Here is a 16562-nt window from a genome sequence, read left to right on the forward strand (position 1 = left end):
AAACATTCCGTCGCCGTCCAAAAACCAAACGATCGTATTGTACAACACCCGCGCGACTCCCTTTCCGCAATCTATCTCCATCCTTTTTTACAGCTGCTTTAATTTATTAAACTTGTTTATGCATAATTATCACATATATATATTTTTCTCTCTCTCTCTTCCAATCCCATGCTTCGCCATTCGGGTTTGCCTCATTCACGTGCATACCACACGATTCATCAACAAATGCTTTCGTGTGCTCACGCGGGGCTCGTGTCTCCACCGGCCACCTCGTACATCGCATCTGTTTTTCGAACCATTCGTTCAACAACTCCGAATACCGACCGACTTATGGACCAACCGATCCTCGCCGCCATTCAGGTTGCACCACGCCGAGCCTGAGCCAGAACATGTTTTTCACCGGCACCAACTCCACCATGATACCCCTCTCGTCGGAGGCGGTCACGATGGGCGTGACTAACGCTGCGGCAGCCGCCGCCGCTGCCGCCGTCCAGAATGCCGTTAGGACACCGCCCGCCCTATGGCAGTACCCCGGTAAGTGGACCCTTTATTTTTTTTCCTTGCTGCTAAAACGTTTTTTCATTGCGTCAAGTTTTGTGTTATGTTCCCTCTTCTTTGATCTTGGTTGGAGGCCCCCAGAATTGGTCCGTGAACACCGTAGACACGCCCCTTTTTTTCCAAGATCCACTTGTTTCTTCTTCAATGACTTTCTTTCACTGCCGTGGCGCGACTTTCGGCATGGCCGTAACACGATAAATACACAAGGGGAAACAAACAAGAGGGACAAAAAAGTGCTGGCTGCTTTTCCAGAATCGAGTTTGCAATTAAAACCGAGAAGCGTTCCAAGAATCTTATGAATATGTTAATGCATCCCAGTTGGGAAAAGAGCTGAAACGGGAGTGCTTCCCGGCTGGCTTCCCTCTTGATGTAAGGCACCCTACAGACTACTCAAACGGTTTGACCAACATTGACTCCGCCCCCAGGTTGATGGTTGAGTTGGTGCTGTGTTTGACCGTGTGTGATGCTGTTTGACGAACCGATTTGGCAGTTCGTCGAACCGATTTGACGGTTGACGGTTTGGTCGGCAAAAATCAAACCAGTTTGATTTTACTCAAACCAACGGTGGGCGGAGCCAATGTTTGACGAACCGATCGTACCGTGTGTAGTGTTGTTGCACAAACATAGTGCGATTTCAAATGGGGGATGATGTTGGTGCAACCAAAGTGACATGTTGGTGCAACACGATTTGGCAGTTCGTCATACGGTTACAGAAACATTCGCTGGTTCGACCAACCTGGGGGCGGTGGCAATGTTGGTCAAACGGTTTGAGTAGTCTGTAGGGTGCCTAAGAGAAGAGTCTTGACTTTGCGGGGGACCAATACTTCACACAGAGAGATAGAGCGAACCCGAGAGTATCTCGACATGACATTAACATATTATTTAACACAGCATTTGATTTAAGGGCAGCAATTAATTACATCATCAGCACAACAGCAGTTAGTGGCGCGTACAGTCATGGCGGCCACCGTCATCGCGTCGCAGTTGGCAAGCCTGTGTGCAAAGACGCCGCAACCGCGCACACAAGTGTTCCCGGGCCTGAACAAACGCCATCCGCGCACTGATCTCGCCCCGTCTCTTGTTCTAAACTCATGGCCAACTCGGTGCCATAAATTAATAAAAACCACACCGACCAAAGCAAGCCACGGATGGTGGTATGATTATTCTATTTAAATTTTAAATGGTATTTTGCTGTTTGTTCTCGGGAAAAATTATTGCCAACGACTTGGGAATTGCCCGAGTACCTTACCTCTACCCCTATGTCGCTCAGCTGTGTTAGATTGTAAAGTTTCGATGCAAAACCCTCACTTACACTAATTACTCTCCCCGAGTCCCTGGTTTCTATAGCCTTTACCTGGTCTTGTTTTTTTTTGCCACCGAAATTGCAACTTTTTCTTCCCCTGCTGGACCGCATAAATTATTCACATTAAGTTGCACAAAACCACTCCACATAATTATCACCTGAAGTTGGTGTTCGTTCGTGATTTCCATGTTTAAAAATTTACCCGTTCGCTTTTCTCCATTGTTTTCCATCCGGCCGGGCGCGTACCTACTTGATAATTGACACAAACACACCTGCTGTCGCTGTCGGTCTCGTCCGTCTGATGACGGTTGGCTGCACTGCACAACAACGCCACCACCCGATCCGATGATGCAGGATGCCAACAACAACCACCACAGCAGCAGTCGGTTCCACAGGTGACTTTGATGGGTTCGGCTGCTCCTCACGGTGGTAGTTGTGCTTCGGGTTTGCCGGAGAAAAAAGTCGTTGGCTATCTGGTACTGGACCGGATTGTTCCGTCCCCATCGGAGGACGATCTGATTGGATCGACTTCGATGAAGAAAGGTAAATGAAGTCTCGCAGAAATTTGATGTTTTTTAAAGTTGATCTTGCTGTCCTGTTGTAGTTCGTGTTCCCATCTCATGTTTGTGTCATTTCGTTCTCGTTCTTGTTGTTCTTGTATGGTGTTATTGTATTCGTCTTAATCGGTGTGAATTTTATTGTGTTGACAATTTTGTTGTTGTATTGTTAATTTATAATATTTACATTCATTTCATTAGAGCTCTGAACAAATTGAGGTTACTTTGGAGCTCTATTCAGAGTACTAGATGGAAAATTTGGAAGTCCTGAAATTATTAAGGAGTCTTATTCAACGCACAACGAATGTTGTTATATATCTGCTTACGTGCCTAGTGGTATCCTGTGAACATTAGAAAAAACTGAAGTGCAAAAAAAAATCGGAACAGAAAAATTCAGAGATAACATATTTTGTTATAGCGGGATTTGAACCCAAGTCTTCTCAAATCGCAAGACGATAGTTAATCATCTACACCACATAACAGGTAACAGTTCTCAAGAGTAAGAAGTCACCACGTGCAGGGCGTGTTTTTTTTTTCAAATATAAGAATAGGTTTTAATGGTGGAGGAAAGAAATGAATATTCAATGTTTTAGTAGAAGAATAGTTTTTTTTTTTTTTTTTTTTTTTATCTGTATTAACGAGATTTTTAGCCCTAGGCTAGTTCATCTCGGGACCCACGCTTTTACTTCCCTTCCGAAGGAAGAACTCACATTTTTTTTTGTGAGTTTGTCGGGAGTGGGATTCGATCCCAGGTCCTCGGCGTGATAGTCAAGTGTTCTAACCAACACACCAGGTCCGCTCCACTAGTAGAAGAAGAATAGTTATTTATGCTACAAGTTACAAAATGATGATTTTTTTCAGCACGAGTCGTACATTTATTCAACGAGGCTTTCCGATTTGGATGAATACGACTAGTGCTGAAAAAATCGAGTTTTGCAACGAGTTGCAAACTGTTTCCCGATTAAAACATGTGTGAGCTGGAAAGAGACAGACTTCAATCTTCAACAACTTCTATTGCAATTTCCGGAGAAATCCCTAAATGAATTGCTTGATAAATCCCTAGAGTAATTCCTAGAAGAATCATTACAGGAATTCCCATTGAAATGTCTGAAGAAATCCAGGTGAAATTCATGGAGAAATCCACGAAGGCATTTCTGAAAAAAAGTTCTGGGGGAATATCTGGTGCAATTCCTAAAAAAAGCCCAGTGCAACAGGTTCGAGAAATTCTAGCTTAAATCCCAGAAGAATAGCCAGAAAAATCTTGGCAGGAATTCCGAAAGAAAAGAAACAGAAAATGCTGAAGCAGCATCAAAAGATATTCCTGTAGAGGAAGTCCTGGAGAAATTCTAAGAGGAACCCCCGGAGCGTCCTATAGAAAAATTTTAATATATATCTTGGAGAATTCCCCAGAGGAATTCCTGGATTGATTGTTTGAGTAATTCCTGAAGAAATTACTGAAGGCATCCATGAAGATTTTTTTTTAAAGAAATCACTAAAGAGAACCCTGGAGAAAACTCTGGATGAATCCCCTGTAGAGATTCTAGTGGAATCTAAGCTGGAATTTTTAAAAGAATCCCTAGAAAAAATACTAGGTTTATTCTCAGATAAATCCACTATAAAGTAATTTTACGTAAAATTATTGGAGAATTCCCTACAAAAATATCTGAATACATCCCTAAAAAAGCTCCTGTATAGACATTCCTGAAAAGCAAGAATTTCTGGAAAAATCCCAGCAGGAGTTTCTAAAAAAAACCTAGCAAAAACTTCTAGAGGTATCACAGGAAGAATGCTTGAAAAAAAAAGACACTTATGGAAATATTTGAAGAATTCTTATAGATATCCTCAGAGAAATTCCCGTGGGATTCCTGGAGGAACACTAGCAGAAGTTTCTGGAAGAACCGCAGCAAGAATTTCTGGAGGACTTCCAGCAGGGATTACTGAAGAAATCCTCAGTGGAATTCAAAAAAAATCCATAGGTAGATAAGATCCTGTGAAAATAGACGGAGCAATTCTAGAAGGAACTATTGGAGAAATCCCTACATCCTACATTAGTTCCGGTCAATCTTTTAAAAAATCCTGCAAGTATTCTGGTGAAACACCAGCAGGAGTTCCTGAAAGGAAATCCCAAGAAAAACTTCTAAAGGTATCGCAAGAGCCAGGTACCCCCAAGAATTTTAATGAATGGACGAACTAATGAATATTTGTTTGTAGTGCACCCCCTGGCAAAAATCCGTGCTTCGCCCATGGTGTTACGTGAGAAGCAGCGTGTGAACTCCGGTAAGAATATTGGTTTCCAAAATGGCTGACTAGTTGTCTTATCCTGTCCTAGGTCGGATTTTGTCCTGTGTTTGTCTGAGATCTGTAAAGATCCCGTGTTGTAAATTACGAAAGCCTAATGAGAACAAATGGTAGCACGGGCTCGTCAAAACCAAATTCCTGTTTCTATGTGAAAAGTACTGTCGATAGGAGTGACAATGGGTCTGGGGGGTGAAATTGGGTCAAAATGGAGAACATAAAAACTGAAAAAGCTCATCAACTATCGCCAATTTATGTTTAAAACTTTATATCATTTCAAAGAGGAGATGTTTTTACACGCCATGGTGCAGAATGAGATCTTTAGAAATAATCGCTTTTTTGTTAAATTTTTGACTAAACTTCTATGATGAAACTACTAGGTAGTGAATCACTCTGAAAAAATTTCTCCTTCGCAATTTTTCACACAAGCACCTAACCATAAATTTTCATATAAGTGGTTAGCTGTAGGTATTACCTGGTTGATGCAACGAAAAAAGTGGGCTGTCAGGTCATTTTATATTTAAAAATTCGATATTTTTGACCCTATGTCTAAATATTAGGAATGGGGGTGAGATTGGGTCAAGCAAGTTATCGAGTGCACATAACCTTATTTAAAAATTCAACTTGTTATCCAGTCCCTATTTGACGTTAGAGTGGTGCCATGTTTACCGTAGTAGGTTGACTAGATATGATCAATAAAATTAATTTATATTCTTAGATAGGCGATTTCGAATACTTTGACCCATTCTCACCCCCTTCAAGGGGTGAGATTGGGTCAATTTTCAATCATTTGTAATTTAGTAAGCAATTCATATAATATGATTTTTTCTTGCTAAACTAGTATTACCACATAGAAGAGTATACATACCAAATAAAAAGTTATTCCTACTTCAATTGCACTTGTTATTGAACAAACAATCTTTGATTATCCTTTTTTGACCCATTCTCACCCCCAACGACGGTACTGAGGTTTTGAGTATTTCAATTACAGTTTTGTTCCTGATGGGATACTTCCATAATTTTATTTCTGCATCACCTGCGAAAGTTTCTTCTAAGATTCCTGCCAGATTACACAGCGTAACAAAAATTAACTTTTGGTCTGTCTCAAGAGCAAACTTATGTGTCTCTAACATATTTTGGGCCGCTGAATCCGAATCCGGGCTCAGATTTGCTCCAACACGTCACAATTTTGAGCTATACCTTAATTTATAGGGCAAAATAAGCGATTTTGGGCTTTTTCGACTGCAAATTATTAAGCATTGAAATTTTTTTTTAATCAATCAAGAGGTTAATTGGTCAACTAACATCTAAATTAACGACTCATGCAAAATATTTTGTTTTACCAAATCGAATTTGATACTTTTAATCGATTTATGTTAGGTACGATATTTCCCATACAAGTCACCCTACAAAAGTCGCATGCAAGTTTTCATACTAACATAAAATGCCTAAATCTATCTAATTAGATTAGGTAAAACGAAATATTTTGCATGAGTCGTTAATTTAGATATTAATTGACCAATTAACCTTTTGATTGCTTAAAAAAATATTTCCATATAGGTATAGCTCAAAATTGTGACGTGTTGGAGCAAATCTGAGCCCGGATTCGGATTCAGCGGCCCAAAATCCTTCGGATACACATAAGCTTGCTCTTGAGACAAAAAAATGTTGCGCTGTGTTATTTCTGAGATTTCTTCTGAGAACCTTCCATGAGCTCTATCTGGGATTCATCAAGAAGATCCTTTTAGGATTTCTCCAGGAGTTCCATCACGGGTTCCTCCCATAGTTCTTTCGGTGATGATTTAAGGATTTTCATCTGAGATTACACCAGAAGTTCCTTCACCCATGATTTCTTCCAGGATTCCTCTAGAAGTTCCTTCTGTAATTCCTTCAGATGTTTTTACTGGGATTTTTTAAGAATTCCTTCAAGATTTCCTTTCGAGATTACTTCCGGGGTTCCTTCAGAAATTCCTTCCAAGATTCCTTCAGGAATTCCTGGTTTCCTTCTGAAATTACTCCAGAAATTTCATCCAAGATATCTATTAGAATTCGTCCAGGGATTTTTCATTCTTTTTTAAGTGGTTTTTCGCTCGAGGCAAGTTCGTCACTAAAATGCTCAGGGATTTCTCTAAAATTTATCTCTTTTTTCGACGATGAAACATCCGAAACAATTCAAAATGCAAAAAATCCGGACATGCATCAGTGTAAAATGCAAACCCTCAATAATTAATTTCCCTTTAACTCAGAAAGGGTACACAATTGTTATTGAGGCCATTTCACCGGAATCCCGACATACCCCCGTATAAACACGGCACTTCACAAGTTGATTAGCTTCCTGTTGAAATCTCGGTAGGAATTCCTTCAGGAATCGCGGAAAATATTCCTGAAGGGATCCCGGAACTCCTGGAATACATTTCGAGAAAACCGAGAAGGAATTCCTGAGAGAATCTCAGAAGAAATTCCTGGAAAATCCTAGAAGGACTCTCGGAACGAATTCCTTGAGCCATTTGGTAAGGAATTTCTAGAGCAATCCAGAATGAACTCCTAGAGAAACTTCGAAAGAAATCTTTGAAGAAATCTCAAAAGAACTTCCTGAAGGAATCGCGGAATGATCTTTTGGAATAATTTGCGGGAGAACCGGGAATGATTGAATCCCGAAGAAATCTTCGTAGAAATCTGACTAGGCTAGATACACATATACACAGCCATTTAATGCATGAATCCTAGAAAATGATAGAATCGACTACTTCTATCATTATCATTATCTTGTTATTATTTAGTTTGCAGTGCATCGGAAATGCATTACAAGCATAAAAACGGCCAGGCCTACGTTAATGATTATAACCAATAAAACCATTGAGTACCAACTGCTCATTCTTTGTATAGAATAAAGTGAAAAATCGATGAGAGTGACGTAGCTAAGAAGGTTAATGTCACTCCTTGGCCCTCGATATCCTGGGATGGAACACAGGTATTTACTCTGTTTCCAAGTTCTTTTGCCTAGGCTTAAGTGATCTATTGTCATAACCCAGTTGCTTTATGCAGTACATTAGTACACTCACTAGTATTGAGAACAAGGCTTGCATTGTACCCCGGCCCAGTCTGGAAGAGCTTCCAAAATTAAAGCCACTACCTTCTTGGGATTTATATTCCACCAGATACCTCGGGGATGCAAGATGAATCCACCGAAATAACATTCTCTCTTCTTAAAAAGAAAACTACACTCACAAAGTAGATGTCTCGAGGTTTCGGAATTGAAATCACAGAACCGACATTCTTCTGATTGAATCTTCTTGAGCTTCAATAGAAAGTGTCGAGATGGGCAATGCCCGGTTAACAATCCTGTGCACACTCCTGTTCACTAAGTTTCAGTAGTGTGTTTGTGTTTTTCACGCGTGGCACGATGAATCTCTTTGACTGGGATATTCGTGCCTTTAAAGCTGCCTGACCGTCTGAAAAGATATAGATATTCGCATGTCTATGGCGAATTTAGTCCTGGATTCATATACTCCAGCCCCAGTTCTATCACTCATCTTCGTTCCATCCGTATAGAATACAATAGATCCTGGTTGAACCATTGGTCCTCCTGATTCCCATACGATCCAATCATCAATCGAAAAGTTGAATGGTATATCTAAGATGAATTTTGGTTCCATCCAGTCTTCATTCTGTATTACTTGTGGATTTACAGCAGGGTTCCTGATTTCCACTTTTCATCTGCTTCCCCATTCGAAGACAGTCAGCAGCGAACGGTTGTCGCTTGAGTTCGTCTTTGTGCTTGTCAGCGACGACAGCAAACTCCGGCGAACGGTGGGAAGCCACACTTGAAAATTATTCATTCGTCCACATTCGCATCGCAAGCGAATGCGATTCGTGAGTGATGCGATTGATATTGTGCATACGAATTATTGATGTTTTCGAATTATTTTCTTTGCTAATCTAGCATTTCAGCGACAATACAGTAAAAATGTATGCATCGCTCACCAGTATTCTTCACCATTCGCCATTCATTCATTCGCTTGCGATCCAAACTGCGACGAATGGCAACGAATATTCATGTCAAGCAGATGGCTCATCGCTGCCCACTGGTGATGGGGTTGCGTGTTTGATCACGACGATCCATTTGCTGCATCTTTTTCGATTCGCTTCAGCAAAGAGGAGTGAATATGAATGGAGTGAGGCGAATATACCGATCCTTGATTTACAGTAACATTGGTTAAGATTTCCAAATGTCCTGGACTCCTGGTACATTGCCTTCTAAAGATGTTCTTGTATCATTCAACAGTTTCCGAACTCAGAATGACGAGGATTCATAATTGTTGGTGGTCCATCAGGCAATCCTGAAATCGTATTTTCTCTGTTAGGTTGCCTTTTTGTTCGCAGCATTTGTTACTTTCATAGCTTGAGTTTTGTTCAGCAGTTTACAATCTCAAGGGGGCATCTCGATTGTAGTTTTAATATAAGACATCTATATTTCGATGTCCGTGACAGAAAACGGTTTGCATGCCTTATAGTTGATTGTTGGGGTCAATATGACCTCGACAATGAAACCGAGCACAACAAACGTATTCGAGGCCAGCAAAGTTGCAGCAGCAGTGGCGAAACTATCCGTCTCCAAATAGTTAAGCCAGAGCGCTACAAATGTTCTTATAGCGAACAGGTACTTATCTAAAAATAAAAATAAAACATGCAACACAAAAATGAAACTTATCTTAACTCACAGAATGAACTCCTGAAGAAAACCCCGAAAGGAATATCTTGTGGAATCTGAAAAATGGAATTTCTGAAGGAATTGTAAATAAACCGCTGGAAGCACCTCATAAGGAGTACCCTGAGTAATCACAGAAGAAACTCATGGAGGAAATCTGGAAGAAGTTTCTGGGGAAAACCAGGGCTTCAAATGAAGGTCGAAATTCAGTCATAATCTATAGATATATAAATGAGTTTGAAGTTCCTTTGAGGCAACAAAACTCACGAATGGCCGAACCGATCAGCATGACTCTTGCACGTTTCGATTCGTATTCATGGTGGCTGTGTTTATTTGTATAAAAAGTTACGAAAATCAACTCCAAAAGTTAGAAAATTGATAAAGTACTGATTTTTATGAACTGGGAAGAAAATCAACATGATCTAAATCAAACCAATCTAGAGTGCGGCGCTAAAACTAGCTCAAAAGCTGTCAAACCACCACAAGATTGGCAAGACAGAGTTTGCCGGGACAGCTAGTAGGTAATAATTTCTAGGTATAAGTGCTCTTGAGAAATATCAACACAAATCATGCATTTGACATTTATGCGACAATGTTTGGTTTCACAACCCCACTCTTGGTATTTATGACACTAAGAGAGGTTGTGGAAAGACCCTTTGGGCCGTGTTATTGTCTCATTTGAACAAGAAATATTAGATTCGCCATTGTTGAATAATTCGTTGAAAAACTTCGAGTTCGTTACTTCCTTCGAAAAAGTAAAATTTGTCTCAATTTTGTCTGATGCAATCATTTGGAATCGGCGCTACCTTCAGAAGGGGATTTCCTAATGGTCATGACGACACTTATGTATATAAATTACTTACACGGTGTATATAGTATATACGTACACCAAACAAACTTGCGCATAATATATTTATGCAATTCAGTATCATAATTTACATTTTATATAACTCATTTTGGTATCATAATGGCCAATTTTTCCGAACTGGCTCATTATGCAACTGAAATGAGTTGCATAATGAAAAATAGTTGTATAATGTTCATAATGCAACTCATTTGAGTTGCATTATGAACATTATGCAACTCAAATGGGTTGCATTATGAAAAAATCATTGCATAAAATTTTGTATGGAACTCGTTGCAAAACTCGATTTTTTCAGCACTCTTCGTATTTATCCAACTCGGCAAGCCTCGTTGGATAAATGTACGACTCGTGCTGAAAAAATCAACTTTTTGCAACTCGTTACATAAATAACTATGCTTTTACCAAAAATCGAACTCTTCATGGGTTACCATTCCCATATTTAGTCGGTAATTTGAACCAGAACCGGTCAACACCCACATATGCTGTCCAATATTGGGTATTCCGATCCTTCTGTAAGTGCTGATTATACTGCCGACGGCCGACAGCCGCTATCGAACGACCCATCAATACGCATCACACGTTTGCCACGTGACCGATACCGTATTACCGATCGATAACGATGTGTCCACATTCGATAAAAATGAACCACCTTCCCACATTTCGGCTTATAATCCTTAGATACTTTTCCTCCTCTGTCCATCCGGTGGTCCAATTACCTATAGCTTGTTTCATATTTCCCGTGGCGGCCGGAAAATGTAAACTGCAATGCAATGAATCATTTCTCGAAGGCGCAACGCACGCCCTTAACAAAGGCAATTATTTTATGACCACGGCGCGCAATGCCCACTCACGGTTGACGTTGTTGTTCGCGGAAAAGAACGAAAAGGATCCCTTCAACAGCTTCTTACCCTATATATAGTAAGTGGTTGGTGGGGTGGTATGGTAGTTCCCTTGTTGCTCTTGATTAGATGAATCTCCGCGCTAGAGATTTTCTCGCTGTTGCGCTTCTTATTCTTCGATGTACATTGTTCGACAAAATTTGCATACAATAGTGGTTCCCAAACTTTTTCCAATTTTTTTTTTCTACTTGACGCCTTAAAAGAACACCTGCTTCTCAGATTAGCACTCGTCCATAGTTATCCACTGCGAGCCAGTCTGTTAATTGAGCATTTTGGATTCGTTATATCGTAGCAGGCACGATACCTACTATTTTAAGAAATTATGAAAAGATCTTTGATCGTAGCGGGAATCGAATTTAGACACGTTCGGCCAGGAGATTTCGACAGATTGGGAACCACTGCCAAACAAGATAGATTCTGAATCAAGGCATTCGATTCAGCCTTTCCTGTTGCGGTGCACTACGCGCCACCACCGGAAATGCCGTTGTTCGCGTCTGGATTGACAAGGCGAGCCGGCGCACAGTGGGATCATTCTGAAAAAAGACGATCAAAACCTCTAAGAGCCTTTAGATGACATTTTAGCATATATGTGTCTTTGGAAGATATGTTCAGATAAATCTTCTCTATTTTTGTGCATATTCACTGTATGGTAAAACTGTAGGGTGAACCCGAGCAAAAACATATTTTATCAAAATATTTTTTTTAGAGGGTAGATGTCTTCAGCAAAGTTGTAGAACAAAAAAATTTAAGTAACTTTGCTGAAGACATCATATAGCTTGGACTTCATTTTCGGGAGAAAATATAAAAGTTTTAAAAACAACCTCAAAATCAGTTTTTTGAACTTTTCCATGATTATATCGTAAAATTTCAACGTGATATGTTCTACAAGTTTGTAGGTACTACTGAAATACATTATCTTGCCGAAGACACCAACTCTGTAAAATTAAAAATTGCTCCAGTAAACCATTTTTTTAAAATTTTTTTCACTATTTTCACTATTGAATATTTTTTATTTTTATTTTGGCTTTTTTTGGCAGCCATGCTGTCAATATTTCAATGGTCATTATGTCCAGAATAGACCAAAATTGACTTAACAATCGGGTCTGATAAGGCACTTTGATATCTGATGCTATTTCAATAGTCATTTTCAAAGAAAATATTCACAAATCTCATACAACCTTTCGATATTATTTTTAGTTCATCCGAGTAGTAGTTCTGAATAAAAAACAAGTTAAAAAAATGTAGGCTATTTCAACTGTTAGTGTCATTATTTGTGCAAAATGTCAACAATATGTACATCTACCCTACTCCTATACTACTACATGTAATCAGTTGACCAACAGATATAAATAAAAGATCAGAAGTAATCATGCCTCCGCCATGGCAGGACGGTTGTAAATCGGGTGTATTTTATTCCACTAGTAATTAATATCACACAACGTAATATGGGTCCTATCCGCTGCGTGATCAGTCATTTATTTTTAATTACAAATTTTAAAAGAGGGAAAAGCCTCTTTGAGTGGTTTCCTCATCTACGAAATCTTTCTCAAAAAAGGCACAAAACATTTTTATCTTAAAAATCGTTATAATATAAAGGCTCCTCCGGAAAAGTATCCATAGTCGAGCAGTGATCTTGATGCGGATTTGTCAAGGGGTGAACTAAGGTAATATGTCTACGACGAAGGAATTTTGAACATCAAGGACAGGAATCGACCTAACGGACGCAGTTCTTGAAAACTGGAAAAAATAATTTTAAAGAGTATCAAACAGCATAACCAATTTCAATAAAATATCTATGAAGAATTTCATCATGACGAAAGATTTACAACCTAGAATATCTTTAACAGATATTTCGCTATTTCGCAGTGATGTAACAATGCTTCACTCGTTTTATTTTATTCTTTTTTATTTTCAACACAAAACTTGTAGCGACGTTCATTATATTTTTGCCTTTTTTGTTTTTTAACCGAAGTTATAATGTTAACATAGCAAATGAAAAAAAAAATGTTATCATTGTTTTAGATGATTGATTAATTTATGTATTTTAGCAAAAACAAATGCATTGAGAATTGCAATAAAAAAATAGATAAAAACACATTTTTAATTGGTGTTAAAAACTCATCTAAAAATTTAAAAAGCTATATTTTTTGTCGGGTATTCAATGTAAAGTCAACCACAGTGTTGAAATGGAGACCATTTCAACAAGAATACTATTTGGATTAACAAATATTATGGCGAAAAGTTTTCGTGAGTTTTCAGTTTGTTTTAAATGATTTGTATGAAATTTGTGAATATTTTCTTTGAAAAATGACTATTAAAATAGCATCAGAAATCAAAGTGCCTTATCAGACCCGATTGTTAAGTCACTTTTGGTCTATTCTAGACATAATGAAGCATTGAAATTTTGATAGCAGGGCTGCCAAAAAGTGCCAATTCAAAAAATATTCAATAGTGAAAATAGTGAAAAAAAAATCAAAAAAATTGGTTTACTGGAGCAATTTTTAATTTTACAGAGTTGGTGTCTTCGGCAAGATAGTGTATTTTAGTAGTACCTACAAACTTGTAGAACATATCAAGTTGAAATTTTTCGATATAATCATGGAAAAGTTCAAAAAACTGATTTTGAGGTTGTTTTTAAAACTTTTATATTTTCTCCCAAAAAATTAAGTCCAAGCTATATGGTGTATTCAGCAAAGTTACTTGAAATTACTTTTTCTACAACTTTGCTGAAGACATCTACCCTCTAAAAAAATATTTTAAAAAAATATTTTTTTGCTCGGGTTCACCCTACAGTTTTACCATACAGTGAATATGCACAAAAATAGAGAAGATTTTTCTGAACATATCTTCCAAAGACACCTATATGCTAAAATGTCATCTAACGGCTCTTAGAGGTTTTGATCGTCTTTTTTCAGAATGGTCCCACTGTGCGGCGAGGAGGGTGATCAAACATTCAATCTCCGAAGCATTCATAATAGTAGTAATCATAATAACCCAAACAAAAATCTATCCTCTGCTGCTGCAACTGATTCACGCGCGAGTTCTAGAGAGGCCGCGCACCGCTGACGACGACGACGGTGAAAATTGGTTTCAATCCGGAAGGAGCGTGCACGTGGCTGCCCTTTACGCATAATTTTTACTTTTCCTCCCTCGACAAAAGAGTTTTTTTTTTCTTTCTTGGATGAGGGTTAGCTGATTGCACGGTGTTATTACTGGTGCTGCTAATGTGCCCATCGCAGAACAGGACTGAGCTGCACTTGTCTGATTGAGAGTTCGCGGTACGGTTTTCTGATTCATCAGATATCACACCGGAAAGGGGGAAAATGCTTATCTCAGTGAAGGGTTTCTAATATATTTGATGAGTTCGAATCAGAGAAGAGAATAGTCGGATAAAAGTGGCACATAACAAACGACAAAGAAGTTATGGAGTGTATTCCTTGTCTCAAATTGTACGAATATAGACAAAATCTCAAAAAAAAAAAAAAATTGCGGGACAAAACCGAAACTAATTTTGTTGCGTACATCATGGTTTACAAGAAATACCAAGGTGCTCCAAGAAACCTATTTCTCGCTGTTTTTCTATTTCTCTTTTACACTCCCACTCTCATTAGCTCTAACTCGCGCTGGTGAAATACTTGGAAATCACAATAGAAATCCCTGAAGTAATCCTGGAAAAATCTTTGGAGGGACTCCAACAGAAATCCTGACACGAATGCCTAAAAAATCCCACCAAGATTCCATGAAGAACTTTTTCAAAGATTACAGGGAGGAATCCCTTAAGAAATCCCAGTAAAAACCCATATAGGAATCCTTCACGAAATCCCAGAAGGGATCTCTGAAGGAATTTCAGCAATTATCCCAGAAGAAATGATGACTTTCAAGACTTTTTTCAAGCAATCCCAGCAGAAACCCCAATATCTGAGGGAATCTCGGCTGGAAGCTCAGTAGGATGTCTTGAAAGAATAACTTTAGAGATCCCTGGAAGAATTACTGGAGAAATTCCGGGAAGAATCTATCAATGAATACCAGCAGGAATTCCGGCATGTATACTGAAACGAACTCCACTAGGATTCCCTGTACATATCACGGCAGAAATCTTTGAAAGAATACCGGGAGGAATCCGTGAAGTAATCCTAGCTGAAACCCCTGACTGAATGCCGGCTAGAATACCTGAAAGAACAGGACGCAATCAGTGAAGTACTAGATTGAAAGTAGTGAGGTGGATTTTTGTATGGTGAGAAGGTCGATTCTTCTTTCTACAATGAAATGGTTCAAAAAGCGTGGGTATTATGATTCCTTGCCTAATTTGATGCAGTTTGAGCAAAACTTTGGGTAACTGTGTTGTCTACGTTGCAAGAAATGGAGAAAACAACAACAGGGTTACCCAAAGTTTTGCTCAAACATCATCAAATAAAGCAAGGAATCATAATATCCACGCTTTTTAATCCATTTCATTGCAGAAACGGAGTTTCGATCTTCTCACCATACAAAAATTCAGCTCATTACTTCAATTCTAGTACTTCACCGATTGTGTCCTATTCATTCAAGATTTTCTAAAGTAATCCCGGCAGAAATTCTGAAGCAATCTCGTAGATAATACCTGATCTAGGAGCAACACACTGTGCAAACGAGAGCAACTCTGAGAGATTCTGGGTTACTCTTTTTATCGATGATCGACGAAATTTGTTGAAAGACATCCCTAAAACCACAGAGAACAGACATCCAGGCTAGAACAAATTTCATTCGGAAAGTTGTGTAAGGATTTGATTCTTCACTTGAGTAAGGTTGCAAACCAATACACGATGACAACACTAACGCCACCAAACACCATATTGCCACAGTCAGTGGTGAATTGAAACATTTTAAGTGGTGAATTAAATTAGTATGGGAAATTAACCGATTGCAGCGCCCGCTATTGCCACTTGTGTTGCCGATTTCAAATGGCCGTTAAATTCCTTACAAACCGGACTTGGATGTCTGTTCTCTGTGCTAAAACTGCAATTTTAATTCAGCACACGCAACACTTTGCAGTTTGACATTAGTGCCAGAGCACACTTTAGCATAAATGGAAGAAATTCAGAGGAACTGTGCGGAATTCTGAACAACACCTTGAACACAGATTTGCTCTCGTTAGATCTGTCTTGCCCCTAGCACCTGATGGAGTCCTTAGAGGCATCACGACAATAACCCCGGCTGAAAGCTGATCAAGAATCTCTGAATCAGGTATCAGTAGGTTGGCTCCCCAGAGGCACGTTCTCCTCTATTTGGGAAATGTGTACCATCGCCATGAACACGAGCCTATTTATCATTTGCCCGAGGGAGAGGGAAAGGAATAAGGGATAGGATAGGGAAATGTAAGGTAAGGGAATAGGATCGT

At 39.1% G+C, this 16562-nt stretch overlaps 1 protein-coding gene across 6 annotated transcripts in view; it reads left to right on the forward strand.

Annotated features, from left to right (window-relative positions):
• Positions 1 to 16562, forward strand: part of LOC109410886 (protein winged eye) — a 281971-nt gene that overhangs the window by 244922 nt on the left and 20487 nt on the right. For 4 of the 6 annotated variants that reach the window (XM_062859803.1, XM_062859805.1, XM_062859802.1 and 1 more), the window contains exons 6-7: positions 361 to 534; positions 2216 to 2404. In XM_062859803.1, coding sequence (XP_062715787.1) covers positions 361 to 534; positions 2216 to 2404 — 363 coding nt within the window. The remainder of the gene's footprint in view (positions 1 to 360; positions 535 to 2215; positions 2405 to 16562) is intronic. The other 2 variants (XM_062859806.1, XM_062859807.1) reach the window with 1 other exon arrangement.

The sequence above is a fragment of the Aedes albopictus genome, chromosome 3 (genome assembly GCF_035046485.1).
Source record: "Aedes albopictus strain Foshan chromosome 3, AalbF5, whole genome shotgun sequence".
Classification (NCBI taxonomy): Eukaryota; Metazoa; Arthropoda; class Insecta; order Diptera; family Culicidae; genus Aedes; species Aedes albopictus.